The sequence below is a fragment of the Melanerpes formicivorus genome, unplaced genomic scaffold, assembly GCF_026170545.1.
Source record: "Melanerpes formicivorus ecotype bairdi unplaced genomic scaffold, bMelFor1.0.p_v2 SCAF_38, whole genome shotgun sequence".
Taxonomy (NCBI): Eukaryota; Metazoa; Chordata; class Aves; order Piciformes; family Picidae; genus Melanerpes; species Melanerpes formicivorus.
In genome coordinates this window covers 997,527-1,011,887 of record NW_027142390.1, presented here as the reverse complement: position 1 = coordinate 1,011,887, position 14,361 = coordinate 997,527, and the positions used below count along the sequence as shown (strand labels likewise).

The 14,361-nt window shown below is 64.4% G+C and overlaps 1 protein-coding gene across 2 annotated transcripts in view; it reads left to right on the top strand.

The window, feature by feature from the left end:
* The window catches only part of GRM7 (glutamate metabotropic receptor 7), a 186,656-nt gene that overhangs the window by 105,270 nt on the left and 67,025 nt on the right, over window positions 1-14,361 (top strand). For both annotated transcript variants that reach the window (XM_068157754.1, XM_068157753.1), the window contains exons 3-4: window positions 8,887-9,028; window positions 9,528-9,682. In XM_068157754.1, the coding sequence (XP_068013855.1) occupies window positions 8,887-9,028; window positions 9,528-9,682 (297 nt within the window). The remainder of the gene's footprint in view (window positions 1-8,886; window positions 9,029-9,527; window positions 9,683-14,361) is intronic.

Genomic DNA, 14,361 nt, shown 5'->3' with positions numbered 1-14,361 from the left:
CCAGGCTCCTCAGCCTCTTGGCAGCCCTCTGCTCTCCCCTCTCCAGCAAGTCTCTGTCCCTCCTGGAGAGGGGAGCCCAGAGCTGGCCCCAGCCCTCCAGCTGTGGCCTCAGCAGGGCAGAGCAGAGGGGGAGGAGAACCTCCCTCGACCTGCTGGCCACACTCTGCTTGATGCCCCCCAGGAGATCATTGCCCTTCTTGCCTCCTGGGGAACTTGGTGTCCCCCAGCACTCCCAGGTCCTGCTCCCTGTTCCTCCATGGGGGCAGGACCCTACCCCTGCCCTTGTTGAGCTTCACGAGGTCCTGCCCAGCTCTGCAGCCTGCCCAGCACAGCCTGAGGGGGTGCCAGCCCCTGCTCCCACCCCAGCTGCATCCAGCAGGCCCCAGCAGAGCCTCTTTGCCAAGCCACAGCGTTTGTTTCTGCACAGGTCTGAGGCTGTGCCCTCACTCCCTGCTCCCAGCAGCCCAAACCCTTCGGAGTCTCCAAGGGTTGCTTGCTGTGAAGCAGGTTTCCTGCTCTTTGTCCTTTGCTAGCTGGCAGCCTGGGCTGGTGGGGTGTGGAGGCAGAGGGCAGTGAGGTGAGGCTGCAGGAGCTGGGGCTCAGCCAGGCCTGACACTCCATCCCTCTGCTGCTCAGCCAGCGAAAGCAGAGCCCCTGGAGCCTGCAGCAGGGCAAAAAGCCCCCCCTGGAAGAGCAGAGGAGCTGTGGGGCAGGGGCAGAGGGCTGTGGGGCAGAGGGCTGTGGGGCAGAGGGCTGTGGGGCAGAGGGCTGTGGGGCAGAGGTGGTTGCTGGCTCAGGCACATTTTGTGCTGAGGAAGCCTTTGCTGCTCCTGAAGCTGCCCAGCCAGGCCTGTGGGCAGCCCAGATGGGGTTGCAGGGCCAGCTGCAGGGAGGAAATGCACTTGCTGGGCAGGGGCCAGCTCTGGAGCCTGCTGCAAGCTCTGCTGAGGTCACTGAGGGAGATGTGGCAAAGCCTCAGCTGGGAGCAGCAGCACCCAGGCTCTCCAGGAGCCAGAGCAGGGCTGTGCCTCCCAGCCTGCAGAGCTCTGCTTCCCGAGGCAGAGGGCTCCCTGCACCACAGCCTCCCCTCACTCAGGGAGCAGGGCAGGAGGTGATGCCCCTGGTGTGCCCCAGCCTCATCCTCTTCTCCTCCCACCACAGCAGTGCTTGGGCTCCTCTGGCTCAGCTGAGGGCATGCCAAACCCTCTGCTTTGAGCTCAGCCCTGTGCCCTGCCCCCACAGCTCACTCCTTGCCCTCCCTGTGCCCAGGAGATCACAGAAGTGTTTGGGTTGGAGAAGCTCTCTGAGCTCCTCCAGGCCAACACCAACCCAGCCCCACCCTGGGCCCCAGGGCCATGGCCACAGGCTGCAGGAGCAGCTCCAGCCATGGGGACTCCCCCACCCCCCTGGGCAGCCTCTGCCAGGCCCTGAGCACTCTGCAGCACAGAGATTGTTCCTCCTCTCCAACCTCAGCCTCCCCTGGCACAGCTTCAGGCCATGTCCTCTCCTTCTGTCCCCTGAGCCTGGGGAGCAGAGCCCAACCCCCACTGGCTGCAGCCTCCTCCCAGGGAGCTGCAGAGAGCAGTGAGGTCTCCCTCAGCCTCCTCTGCTCCATCCTGCACACCCCCAGCCCCCTCAGCTGCTCCTCCCCAGCCCTGCTCCCCAGACCCTTCCCCAGCCCTCCAAGGGCCTTCCTGTAGTGAGGAGCCCAAACCTGAACCAGTTCCTCCCAATCTCTTCTGCCATGTCCCTTCTCAGCTGGGGAACCTCTGTGAGCCCAGCACTGCCTGCTGGGAGCTGTGCTCCCTCCTGGGAGCTCTGAGCTTTGCTCCCTCCTGGGAGCCCTGAGCTTTGCTCCCTCCTGGGAGCTCTGAGCTGTGCTCCCTCCTGGGAGCTCTGAGCTTTGCTCCCTCCTGGGGGCTCTGAGCTGTGCTCCCTCCTGGGAGCTCTGAGCTGTGCTCCCTCCTGGGAGCCCTGAGCTGTGCTCCCTCCTGGGAGCTCTGAGCTGTGCTCCCTCCTGGCAGCCCTGAGCCTTGCTCCCTCCTGGGGGCTCTGAGCTGTGCTCCCTCCTGGCAGCCCTGAGCCTTGCTCCCTCCTGGGGGCTCTGAGCTGTGCTCCCTCCTGGCAGCCCTGAGCTGTGCTCCCTCCTGGGAGCCCTGAGCTGTGCTCCCTCCTGGGAGCTCTGAGCCTTGCTCCCTCCTGGGAGCTCTGAGCTGTGCTCCCTCCTGGGGGCTCTGAGCTGTGCTCCCTCCTGGGAGCCCTGAGCTTTGCTCCCTCCTGGGAGCTCTGAGCTGTGCTCCCTCCTGGGGGCTCTGAGCTGTGCTCCCTCCTGGGGGCCCTGAGCCGTGCTCCCTCCTGGGGGCCCTGAGCCGTGCTCCCTCCTGGGGGCTCTGAGCTGTGCTCCCTCCTGGGGGCTCTGAGCTGTGCTCCCTCCTGGGGGCTCTGAGCCGTGCTCCCTCCTGGGGGCTCTGAGCTGTGCTCCCTCCTGGCAGCCCTGAGCTGTGCTCCCTCCTGGCAGCCCTGAGCTGTGCTCCCTCCTGGCAGCCCTGAGCCGTGCTCCCTCCTGGGGGCTCTGAGCTGTGCTCCCTCCTGGGGGCTCTGAGCTGTGCTCCCTCCTGGGGGCTCTGAGCCGTGCTCCCTCCTGGCAGCCCTGAGCCGTGCTCCCTCCTGGGAGCTCTGAGCTTTGCTCCCTCCTGGGGGCTCTGAGCTTTGCTCCCTCCTGGGGGCTCTGAGCTGTGCTCCCTCCTGGGGGCTCTGAGCTTTGCTCCCTCCTGGGGGCTCTGAGCTGTGCTCCCTCCTGGGGGCTCTGAGCTGTGCTCCCTCCTGGGGGCTCTGAGCTGTGCTCCCTCCTGGGGGCTCTGAGCTGTGCTCCCTCCTGGGAGCTCTGAGCTTTGCTCCCTCCTGGCAGCCCTGAGCCGTGCTCCCTCCTGGGAGCTCTGAGCTTTGCTCCCTCCTGGGGGCTCTGAGCTGTGCTCCCTCCTGGGGGCTCTGAGCTGTGCTCCCTCCTGGGGGCTCTGAGCTTTGCTCCCTCCTGGGGGCTCTGAGCTGTGCTCCCTCCTGGGGGCTCTGAGCTTTGCTCCCTCCTGGGGGCTCTGAGCCGTGCTCCCTCCTGGGAGCTCTGAGCTTTGCTCCCTCCTGGGGGCTCTGAGCTGTGCTCCCTCCTGGGGGCTCTGAGCTGTGCTCCCTCCTGGGGGCTCTGAGCTGTGCTCCCTCCTGGGGGCTCTGAGCTGTGCTCCCTCCTGGGGGCTCTGAGCTGTGCTCCCTCCTGGGAGCTCTGAGCCTTGCTCCCTCCTGGGGGCCCTGAGCTGTGCTCCCTCCTGGGAGCCCTGAGCTGTGCTCCCTCCTGGGGGCTCTGAGCTTTGCTCCCTCCTGGGGGCTCTGAGCCGTGCTCCCTCCTGGGAGCTCTGAGCTTTGCTCCCTCCTGGCGGCCCTGAGCTGTGCTCCCTCCTGGGAGCCCTGAGCTTTGCTCCCTCCTGGGAGCTCTGAGCTGTGCTCCCTCCTGGGAGCTCTGAGCTGTGCTCCCTCCTGGGGGCTCTGAGCTTTGCTCCCTCCTGGGGGCTCTGAGCTGTGCTCCCTCCTGGGAGCCCTGAGCTGTGCTCCCTCCTGGGAGCTCTGAGCTGTGCTCCCTCCTGGGGGCTCTGAGCTTTGCTCCCTCCTGGGAGCCCTGAGCCTTGCTCCCTCCTGGGAGCTCTGAGCTGTGCTCCCTCCTGGGAGCTCTGATCTCTTCTTGGGTGGAAAGAAAAATGAGCAGAGAGATTTCCTTCCCCAAGTGAGCCTCGAAGCTCTCTCCTCCTCCCTGCCCACTGTGTCACTCTGTCCTCTGCACCCTCCCCCTCAGGGGCACTGCCAAGGCTTCCCTTGCCCTGGCAGCTGCTGCCATGAACTGAGGTAAGGCTCCAGTCCTGTCTCACCCCTCCAGGAGAGGGGAGGGAGGGAGGGGGGAGAAAAGAAACCCAAAGCAAACTCAGATGGATGTAGTGAGCTGGGAGCAGTCCCAATTGTGGCTGGAAAAGCTTCATCATTAGAGCTCATTCTGAGCCTGCAGCCTGTAATGATTCAGTAGCCAGGGGTGGCATCATTATTACTGAGGGAGGGGGAAAATAGCTCTGCCAGAACATCAAAGCACCAAGCAGCCTCCTAAATTACAGAGTGGAGCTCCAAGAGGCAGTGGAGACAAATCAAGGCCTGGCACAGAGCACACAGCCCGGGGTGGGCAGGGGGAAGGCTGCAGGAGGCTGCTCCTGGCAGCCCGAGGCAGGCTCAGGAGGGCTGGGAGCAGCCAGGGCTCTGTGGGAGGGGAACAAAGCCCTGGAGGGGAGCAGGGGCTGAACCTCGCCTCCCCCTGCCCACCCTGGCTCTGCTGGGAGCTGAGGGGCAGGCAGGCAGGGGGTTCCCCCAGCAGGCAAAGGCTTTGGTGCTCAGCTGCCCCCAGGGCTCCCAGCCTGGACTCTGTGTGTCTGAGGAGCCCAGGAGGTGGTTGAGGCTCCCTGCCTGGAGGGGAGGCTGGGCAGGGCTCTGAGCAGCCTGCTCTGGGCCCTGCTGAGGGCAGGGGGCTTGGGCTGGGTGAGCTTTGGGGGTCCCTCCCCCCCCAGGCCCTTCTGTGATGCTGTGGCTGTGTCTGAGGGGGACAGGAGGAGGCCAGCAGCAGGGCAGGGCCTGCCCCACATGGAGCCCTGGGCTCAGCCCTGGGCTCCTCACTGCAAGGAGGACATTGAGGGGCTGGGGCCAGGGACAGGACAGGGGCAGGGGGCGCAGACTGGAGCCCTCCACCTGAGCAGGAGGAGGGAGTTCTTTGCTTGAAGGCTGCTGGAGCCCTGGGACAGGCTGCCCAGGGAGGTAGTGGAGTCTCCTGGTGTGGAGAGCTTCCAAGCCCAGCTGGATGTGCTCCTGGCTGAGCTGCCCTGGCTGCCCTCTGCCCCTGCCCTGCCCTGGCTGCCCTCTGCCCCTGCCCTGCCCTGGCTGCCCTCAGCCCCTGCCCTGGCTCTCCTCAGCCCCTGCCCTGGCTCTCCTCAGCCCCTGCCCTGGCTGCCCTCTGCCCCTGCCCTGCCCTGGCTGCCCTCTGCCCCTGCCCTGCCCTGGCTGCCCCCAGCCCCTGCCCTGGCTGCCCCCAGCCCCTGCCCTGGCTGCCCCCAGCCCCTGTCCTGGCTGCCCCCAGCCCCTGCCCTGGCTGCCCAGGAGGATGAGGATCCTCTCCCACCCCTGGGCTGTGGGGAGGGCTCCAGAAGGGAGTCTGCCCTTCCTCTGGGGGATGGCTGCAGCTGGACTGCCTCAGCAAAGGCCAGCTGGGGGAGGTGATCCAGGGCAGTGGGGAGGTCACTAAGCATGCAGCAAAGCTGTGCCCCCATGGAACCCTGCAGGGAGGAGAGACCAGGAGGTATTGGCCCTCTGGCAGCAGTTTGGGTCTTCTCCTCTGTGGTCAGGATGAGGCCTGGGGTGGGAGATGAGAGGAGAAAGCAGCTGAGCACACATCCCATTCCCCTGGGATGCAGCAGAGCCTTAATGGGCAGCAGGATCCTCTCCTGGGGTGGTTGTGTGGGCAGCAGGATCCTCTCCTGGGATGGTTGTGTGGGCAGCAGGAAGCTGTCCCTGAGCAGGTCCCTGCTTTAAGGTAACTTCATTGCTGGTGCACAGCTGATGAGCACAATCCCATGGGCAGGCTGGGGAGAGCCTGCTCAGCTGCCAGCCCAGCCACACACCCCTGCAGCTCCCAGCTGCTGCTGCTGGCCTGGGCAGGGACTTCTCTGCCCTGGGGGAGCAGGAGGCTGGCTACAGAAACCACAGCCTGGCCCAGAGCCTCAGAGCAGAGCAGTGGAGGTGAGCAGAGGGCTGCAGAACCTCCCCTGTGGGACAGGCTGAGGGAGCTGGGGGTGCTCAGGCTGCAGGCAGAGCTCAGAGCTGCATTTCAGTGTCTGCAGGGCAGCTGCAGGCAGGCTGGGCAGGGACTGCTCAGAAGGGGCTGTGGGGAGAGCAGGAGAGCAATGGTTTGGGGCTGGGGCAGGGCAGAGGTAGGTTGGGCATCAGGAGGGAGCTCTGCAGAGGGAGGCTGGGGAGAGGCTGGGACAGGCTGCCCAGGGAGGGGGTTGAGGCTCCAGGCTCAGCCTGGCTGTGTCCCTGGGCAGCCTGCTGTGGCTGGAGCTGTCCCTGCTGCCTGCAGGGGGGTGGCCAAGGTGCCCCTGGGGGTCCCTTCCAGCCTGATCCCAGCTGTGCCTCTGTGTTTTCCTCTGCTACAGAATGATTGAGGTTTGGGAGTCAGAGGCCCAGCAGCTGCCCAGCTGCCTGTGCAGGATCCCCAGGCATGAGCCAGAGCCCAGCAGGGACACAAAATGGGCACCAAAAAGGGGGGAAAAACCCAAACCCTGCCCCAAGCCTTTGATGTTTGCTTGGTTCCTCCCCCAATGAATTCCTCTCCCTTGGGCAATCCCAAACTCTGTCAAACTCTTTGACTTCCTTCCCCTGGTGCAGAGGGAGGCTTCCTGCTGGTGCCCAGAGCCTGCAGCTCAGGCTTTGCTGAGCCCTGGGCAGCCCTCAGCTGGCTCCTGAAGATGCCCTGCAGGGGCTGCAGTCCCTTGGGGGGCACTTGAGGCTCCCCTGTGCTGCCTGCTGCTCCCCACAGCTGCCACCTCTGCCCTCCTGCCCCCCAAGGGGTGGCACAAGCTGTGGCAGTGCCCTTGGGGTGGCCAGCAGCAAGCCTGAGGCAGAGGCTTTGTGCAGCCCAGGCCTTGGCAGGAGCTCTGCCCTGAGCTTCTCCCTGCTAGGAGCAGCCCCTGGCTGTGCCAAGCTGCCCTGAGCTTCAGCAAGGAGCTCCCTGAGCAGAGCCTGAGCTGGGCAGTGCCAGCCCTGAGCAGAGCCTGAGCTGGGCAGCGCCAGCCCTGAGCAGAGCCTGAGCTGGGCAGTGCCAGCCCTGGGCAGAGCCTGAGCTGGGCAGTGCCAGCCCCTGAGCAGAGCCTGAGCTGGGCAGCGCCAGCCCCTGGGCAGAGCCTGAGCTGGGCAGTGCCTGAGCAGAGCCTGAGCTGGGCAGTGCCAGCCCCTGAGCAGAGCCTGAGCTGGGCAGTGCCAGCCCTGAGCAGAGCCTGAGCTGGGCAGTGCCAGCCCTGGGCAGAGCCTGAGCTGGGCAGTGCCAGCCCCTGAGCAGAGCCTGAGCTGGGCAGCGCCAGCCCCTGGGCAGAGCCTGAGCTGGGCAGTGCCTGAGCAGAGCCTGAGCTGGGCAGTGCCAGCCCCTGAGCAGAGCCTGAGCTGGGCAGTGCCAGCCCTGAGCAGAGCCTGAGCTGGGCAGTGCCTGAGCAGAGCCTGAGCTGGGCAGTGCCAGCCCTGAGCAGAGCCTGAGCTGGGCAGTGCCAGCCCCGAGCAGAGCCTGAGCTGGGCAGTGCCAGCCCTGGGCAGAGCCTGAGCTGGGCAGTGCCAGCCCTGAGCAGAGCCTGAGCTGGGCAGTGCCAGCCCCTGAGCAGGGCAGTGCCAGCCCTGAGCAGAGCCTGAGCTGGGCAGTGCCAGCCCTGAGCAGAGCCTGAGCTGGGCAGTGCCTGAGCAGAGCCTGAGCTGGGCAGTGGCAGCCCCTGAGCAGAGCCTGAGCTGGGCAGCCCCTGAGCAGCCCCAGCCCTGCTCTGGCTCCCAGCAGGACACAATCCTGGGGTGGTGCTGGGCAGCAGGGAGGCTTTCAGATCCCTGTCAGAGCAGGAGGAGCTGTGCCAAGCTGAGCCCTGCCAGGGCAAGCTGAGCCCTGGGCTGCTTCCCTGCAGGAGGGCATGAGGGATGGGCTGGGAGGGAGGGGAGGGGAGGGGAGGGGAGGGCAGGGGAGCCCAGCCAGAGCAGGGAGAAGGGGAGGGTCAGAGTGGCTGCAGGCTCAGCTTAGCTTTGCTCCAAGCCCCAGTGCCAGGCTCGGTCGCTGCCCTGCCAGGAGCCTCCGGAGCAGGGAAGCCTTTGAGAGCCCTCAGCTGCTCTCTCCCAAGGAGGAAGCCCTGGGACCCCCCTGGCTTTGTGTGGTGTTCTCAGCGCCCTGGGGGCAGCTCTTGGCAGCTGCTGGTTGTAAAAGTCACCTATTGATCACAGCTCATCGAGGGCTGCTCTGCAGCAGCAGCAGCAGAGCCTTCGGGAGGGGAGGGTTTGGGGCTGGTGCTGGCAGTGCTGCTCTGTGGAGGCAGCATCTGAAAGGAGCAGCAGCAGCAGCGAGGGGAGAGGAGTGTCAAACTGTCTCTTTTGCTACCTGCTAATCCAATTAAGTGGTGATAAGGCAAGAAAGAGCTGCTGGAGGACTGCAGGCAAGCAGAAGAATGCTCTTAGTGTTGCAGAGGCATCAAAGGCAGCAGATAACCAGGGGGTAGCCATGGAGACTGCAGCCACACTTTGATGGCTAGATACAGCCCCAGCCCCTGGGGAGCAGAGCTGGGGGCTCCCTCTGTGCCCCCCACCTCCCCCTGCCTGCCTGCTGGGGCTGGCACAGGGCAGCTCCTCTGAGCTTTGGCCTCCCAGGGGCACAGCTGAGGCTGGCAGCAGCCCAGGGGGAGGCAGCTGGGGGAGGGCTGTCCCCTGCTGGGGCTCGGGGTGGGGGGGTTGGGGCCGGGGTTAATGGTTTGGGGGGAGTGGGATGGTGGTCTGGGGACACAGCTTGGCTCCCTATACCGGGGGGAGGGCAACCCCACAGCTGCAGGAAGCTCTCAGGGGGCTTCCCATGAAGACTAAATGCTCTGCAAGCTGCCAGGCTGCACCCAGCCAGGGCTGCGTTCCTCTGACAAGGTCCTTGGCCTCTCCCCCTTCTGCCTCCCCTCTCCCCCTTCTGCCTCCCCTCTCCCCCTTCTGCCTCCCCTCTCCCCCTTCTGCCTCCCCTCTCCCCCTTCTGCCTCCCCCCTCCCCCTTCTGCCTCCCCTCTCCCCCTTTGTCTCCCCTCCCCGCCAGGCGGGCTGTGCATTGCCCAGTCCCTGAAGATCCCCCAGGAGCGCAAGGACAAGAGCATTGACTTTGACAGGATCATCAGGCAGCTGCTGGAGACCCCCAACGCCAGAGCCATTGTCATCTTTGCCAACGATGAGGACATCAAGTGAGGAGCACCGGGGGGGCTGGTGGGGGCAGGGAATCGCAGGGTGCCTTGGGCTGGAAGGGACCTCGAAGCTCAGCCAGCCCCAGCAGGGGCATGGAGGGGCTCTGGGGCTTGCAGGGGCTCTGGGGGCATGGAGGGGCTCTGGGGGCTTGCAGGGCTCTGGGGCATGGAGGGGCTCTGGGGGCATGGAGGGCTCTGGGGGCTTGCAGGGCTCTGGGGGCTTGCAGGGGCTCTGGGGGCTTGCAGGGCTCTGGGGGCATGGAGGGGCTCTGGGGCCTTGCAGGGCTCTGGGAGCTTGCAGGGGCTCTGGGGGCTTGCAGGGGCTCTGGGGGCTTGCAGGGCTCTGCTGCTTTTGCCCTTCCTGCCCCACTTCTCCCCCAGCAGTCTCTGTGCTGAGAGGAAGCCAATTTGTAGCTGGATTTGGGCAGGGGGAGTTGGACTCAGTGACCCCTGGAGGTCCCTCCCAGGCTTCAAGCTTGCTGCTGTGCTTCCTCCACAGGCAGATCCTGGCAGCTGCCAAGAGAGCAGATCAAGTTGGCCACTTCCTCTGGGTGGGCTCAGACACGTGGGGCTCCAAGGTGAGCCCTCTGCTGCAGCAGGAGGACGTGGCAGAAGGAGCCATCACCATCCTGCCCAAGAGAGCCACCATCGAGGGTAAGGCTTCCCCTGCTGCAGCCTCCCCTGCTGGTGCTGAGCTGCTGCCCAGCAGTGTCCTGGCTGTGTCCTGGGCTGGGTGGGTGCAGCCATGGGGTGGCACAAAGGGCATCAGAGCTTCATGGAAGGGGTTGGGATGGAAGGGGTTGGGATGGAAGGGGTTGGGATGGAAGGGACCTGAAAGTCCTGCTCCAGGCCTCCAGCACCCTCACACCAAATGAGTTTCACCTCCTGGGTTCCAGTCTGTGCCCCTTGTGCTGCCCCTGGGCACCACTCAGCAGAGCCTGGCCCCAGCCTCTTGCCCCCCACAGCTCCTTCAGCTCTTGCAGAGCATTGCTCAGCTCCCCTCTGGGGCTGCTCTTCTGCAGCCCCCCCAGGGTGAAGGATGTTGAGGGGGAAATGGTTCCAGCAGAGCTGCTGATGTGGGAGAGGAGCTTCCAAGGAGCTGAGATGTTGGCAAGGTTTGGTCAGCAGGACCCTGAGCCCCTGGGCTGTGCCCAGCAGATGGCAGGGGGGGCACAGGCTGCTGGGGTCCATGCCTGTGACCTGAGCTCCTCACACAGGATGGAGTCACAGAGTGGCTCAGGCTGGAAGGGAGCTCAGAACTCCTCTCCTGCAACTCCTGCCATGCCCAGGGACCCCTCTCAGCTGCTCAGGGCCTCATCCAGCCTGGCCCTGAGCACCCCCAGGCAGGAGCCAGCCACAGCCTCCCTGGGCAGCCTGGGCCAGAGCCTCCCCACCCTCACTGCCAAGAGCTTCTTCCTCATCTCCAGTCCCTCTCTGCCCTCCCTGGGCTCCGGTCCCCTGAGGCCAAACTGATGCCCTGGAGGTGCTCAGTGCCTGTGCTGCTCACCTGGCAGCTCCACGCTCCCCCCTCCCCCCCATGAGGAGTCCTTGGTGAGAGGCAGGGTCCCAGAGCTGCTCTGGAGGCTGTGGTGATGTGACAGAACTCATCACTTAATAGAAACTAACTGCCCAGGCACAGCTCCAGGCTGGGCTAACAGCAGCCCTGGGGAAGAAAGGGCCTTGGGGGTGCTGAGCAGCTCCCCAGGAGCCAGCAGAGCTCTGCTGCAGCCCTCAGGCCGCTGGGTGCTGGGCTGCAGCCAGGGGAGTGTGGGCAGCAGGGCAGCAGAGGGGATCCTGCCCCTGGGCTCTGCTCAGACCTCAGCCCCAACCCTGCCTCCAGCTGTGGTGTCCCCAGCAGAGGAAGGACACAGAGCTGCTGGAGAGGAGGCCACAGAGATGCTGCCAGGGCTGGAGCAGCTCTGCCCTGAGCACAGGCTGAGGGAGCTGGGGCTGTGCAGCCTGCAGAGGAGAAGGCTCCAGGGGCACCTCAGAGCTGCTGCCAGGAGCTGAAGGGCTCCAGGAGAGCTGGGGAGGGACTGGGGACAAGGGCTGGGAGTGACTGGGGGAGGAACAATGGCTTTGAGCTGGAGAGGAGAGGCTGAGGCTGGAGAGGAGAGGAGGAATCCTTGCCAGTGAGGCTGGGGAGAGCCTGGCACAGGCTGCCCAGGGAGGCTGTGGCTGCCTCCTGCCTGGGGGTGTTCAGGACCAGGCTGGATGAGGCCTGGAGCAGCCTGTGCTGGTGGGAGGGGTCCCTGCCCATGGCAGGGGGCTGGAGCTGGCTGAGCCTTGGGGTCCCTTCCATCCATCCCAGCCCACTCTGTGTCTCTGCTGCCCTCCCTCCCATGCAAAGCCAACCTTTGCCTGTGGCTCACTCTGCTCTCATCTCTCCTTCTCCTCAGCTCCTGATATGCTTCATCCCTTTTAGGGCTTTTTTTAAGCCCTGGAGGCATTTTCCTGTCTTATTTCCCCATAAATAGGTAAAGTTGATAGACAATGAAGCCTTCCTCTCGGCAGAGCAGGAGGCTTTGGCAGTCTTTTCACACTCCATTCATCCCTGAGGGTTTCTGACACGGAAACAAAACAGCTGCTAAAAGCTCTCAGCAGCAGCAACTTCCCCACTTGAGCTCCAAATGTTTTCCTTCTCCATTACACCTCAACAAGCAGGGGGGAGGGAAGCAGGAGCTGTGCTCTGGGACTCCAGAGTGATGGCAACCAAGGGGGGGAGGGTCCAGGGGTAGGCAGGCAGGTAACTGCCAGCTGCAGGGATCCATGTCCTGAGTGGGGTGGGAGGGATGGGAGGGAGCCCTGGAGCTCCCCCAGCCCAAGCCCTGCCCCAGCAGGGCTCCCACAGCAGCACAGTGCCCAGGGGGGGTTGGGAGCTCTCCACACCAGGAGACTCCACAACCTCTCTGGGCAGCCTGCTCCAGGCCTCCAGCACCCTCACAGCAAACAACTTTCTCCTCCTGCTCAGGTGGAGCCTCCTGGGTGCCAGTCTGTGCCCCCTGCCCCTTGTGCTGTCCCTGGGCACCACTGAGCAGAGCCTGGCCCCAGCCTCTTGCCCCCCACAGCTCCTTCAGCTCTTGCTGAGCATTGCTCAGCTGCCCTCTGGGGCTGCTCTGCTGCAGGCTCTCAGCCCCAGGGCTCTCAGCCTTTGCCCCTCAGCCTCTTTGCAGCCCTTCTTCTGCCCTCTCTCCAGCAACTCTCTGTCCTTTGCAACTGGGGAGCTCAGAGTGAGCTGCAGTGAGCCCACAGAGACCTTCCAGCTCAGTGGCTCCAGCAGCCTGAGGGCTAGAAGTTGCCTGGAGGTGAGGAAGAAGTTCTTCCCAGGCAGAGAGATTGGCCCTGGGGATGTGCTGCCCAGGGAGGTGGTGGAGTCCCCAGCCCTGGAGGGGTTTAGGAGGAGCCTGGCTGAGGCCCTTGGTGCCAGGGTTGAGTTGCTCAGATGGTGCTGGGGGAGAGCTTGGACTCAATGATCTCAAAGGTCCTTTCCAGCCTGGTTCATTCTGTTCTGTTCCATTCTATTCTGCCCTTGCAGCCATGGAGTTATGGAACCATGGAATGGTTTGGGCTGGAAAAGGCCTCTGAGATCCTCCAGCTCAACACCAACCCAGCCCCACCATGGGCACCAAGCCCTGGCCCCAGCTGCCATGGCCACAGGGCTCTGGAGCCCCTCCAGGGCTGGGGACTGCACCACCCCCCTGGGCAGCCTCTGCCAGGCCCTGAGCACTCCTGCAGCACAGAGATTGTTCCTCTCCTGGCACATTTCCTCTCCTCTCCTCTGCTTTGGGGCTGAGCAGGCTGCACCCTGACCTCTTTGTGATGCTGGAGTCACATCTGGCCTTGTGTCCCTTGCTCAGGAGCAGCTGCCAGGCAGCAGATTCCTCTCCTGATGCCCCTGGGTTGTGGTTGACCTCCCAGAAAGGGGAATCCACTCAGGCAGCAGCAGGACCTGTCCTGGGTGTGAAAGGAGAGGCAGAGCACAGCAGCCCAGGGTAGCAGTGGAGCTGTCAAGAGCAAATGCTTCCTGGGCCCTCTGTGGCTGCTCTGGAAGGTTCAGGCTGGTCCTTACCTTCTCCAGCCCTGCTCATCCATCCCTAATTGCCATCTGCACCCTCCATCTGCTCAGGCCTCTGAGGAGCAGGGGGAAAGGGCTGGGGAAGAGCACACAGCAAATTCCCACTCTCCTGGAGCAGCTTTCCAGCTCCCAGCACTTCCCCTTCCTGAACACTTCTGGTTCCTTTTCCTCCCCCCAGAGCTCCATGCAGTGAAATCTCTGCCTGCCAGGGGTTTCCAGCTCCCAGCACTTCCCTTCTCAGCCCAGCTCTGGCTCCTTGTCCTGCCCCAGAGCCCCAGGAGTGCAGCCTGTGCCTGCCAGGGGATTGCAGCTCCCAGCACTTCCCCTTCCGGACCACTTCTGCTTCCTTTTCCTCCTCCCAGAGCTCCATGCAGTGAAATCTCTGCCTGCCAGGGGTTTCCAGCTCCCAGCATTTCCCCTTCCTGACCACTTCTGCTTCCTCTGCTTCCCCCCAGAGCTCCATGAGCGCAGCCTGTGCCTGCCAGGGGTTTCCAGCTCCCAGCACTTCCCTTCTCAGCCCAGCTCTGGCTCCTTGTCCTGCCCCAGAGCCCCAGGAGTGCAGCCTGTGCCTGCCAAGGGATTCCAGCTCCCAGCACTTCCCTTCTCAGCCCAGCTCTGGCTCCTTGTCCTGCCCCAGAGCCCCAGGAGTGCAGCCTGTGCCTGCCAGGGGTAGTACTCCTCAGGAGTTCGGGTTTCTGTGCTGGGTGAGGCAGGTTTCCATCTGGATTGCCTGCCTGCCTGCATGGAGCCTGCTGTGGGTTGCTTTGTTTCTCTTCCCTGCCTGTGATTGTGGTAATTGCACTTGGCCATGGATCCAAGGGAGCTGGGAGCAGGCAGCTGAACATCCTCCTTTCATCATCCAGCAAGCAGCCTCCTGCTTCCCCACAGCTCCTAGTGCCTTGCTTTTGATGCTGAGATCGGCTCCAGCGAGCCAGAGGCCTTGCTTCCCTCTGTAAATCAAGGGGAACAAACTCAATTAGCAGCCTGCAGCTCGAGCAGCCCCGGAGGGCCCTGGCCCGGGCAGCAGCCCAGCCTGGCAGCCCCTGCCCCATGCAGGCCCTGGGGGCGTGGGGCAGGGCTGCAGCTCAGTGCCCCTGGTGGGAATCCTCCCTCCTGACCCAGAGGGCTGCTCTGGTTCCTCTCCTCTAAAGCAGCTTTTGAACCTCCTGTGTGCAGTGGTGTCAGGGGAGGACTCCTGATGAAGATCCCTGGGAGCAGAGGGCACTGCAGCTCCCCTGCCCTCACCCCGAGTCTGTGA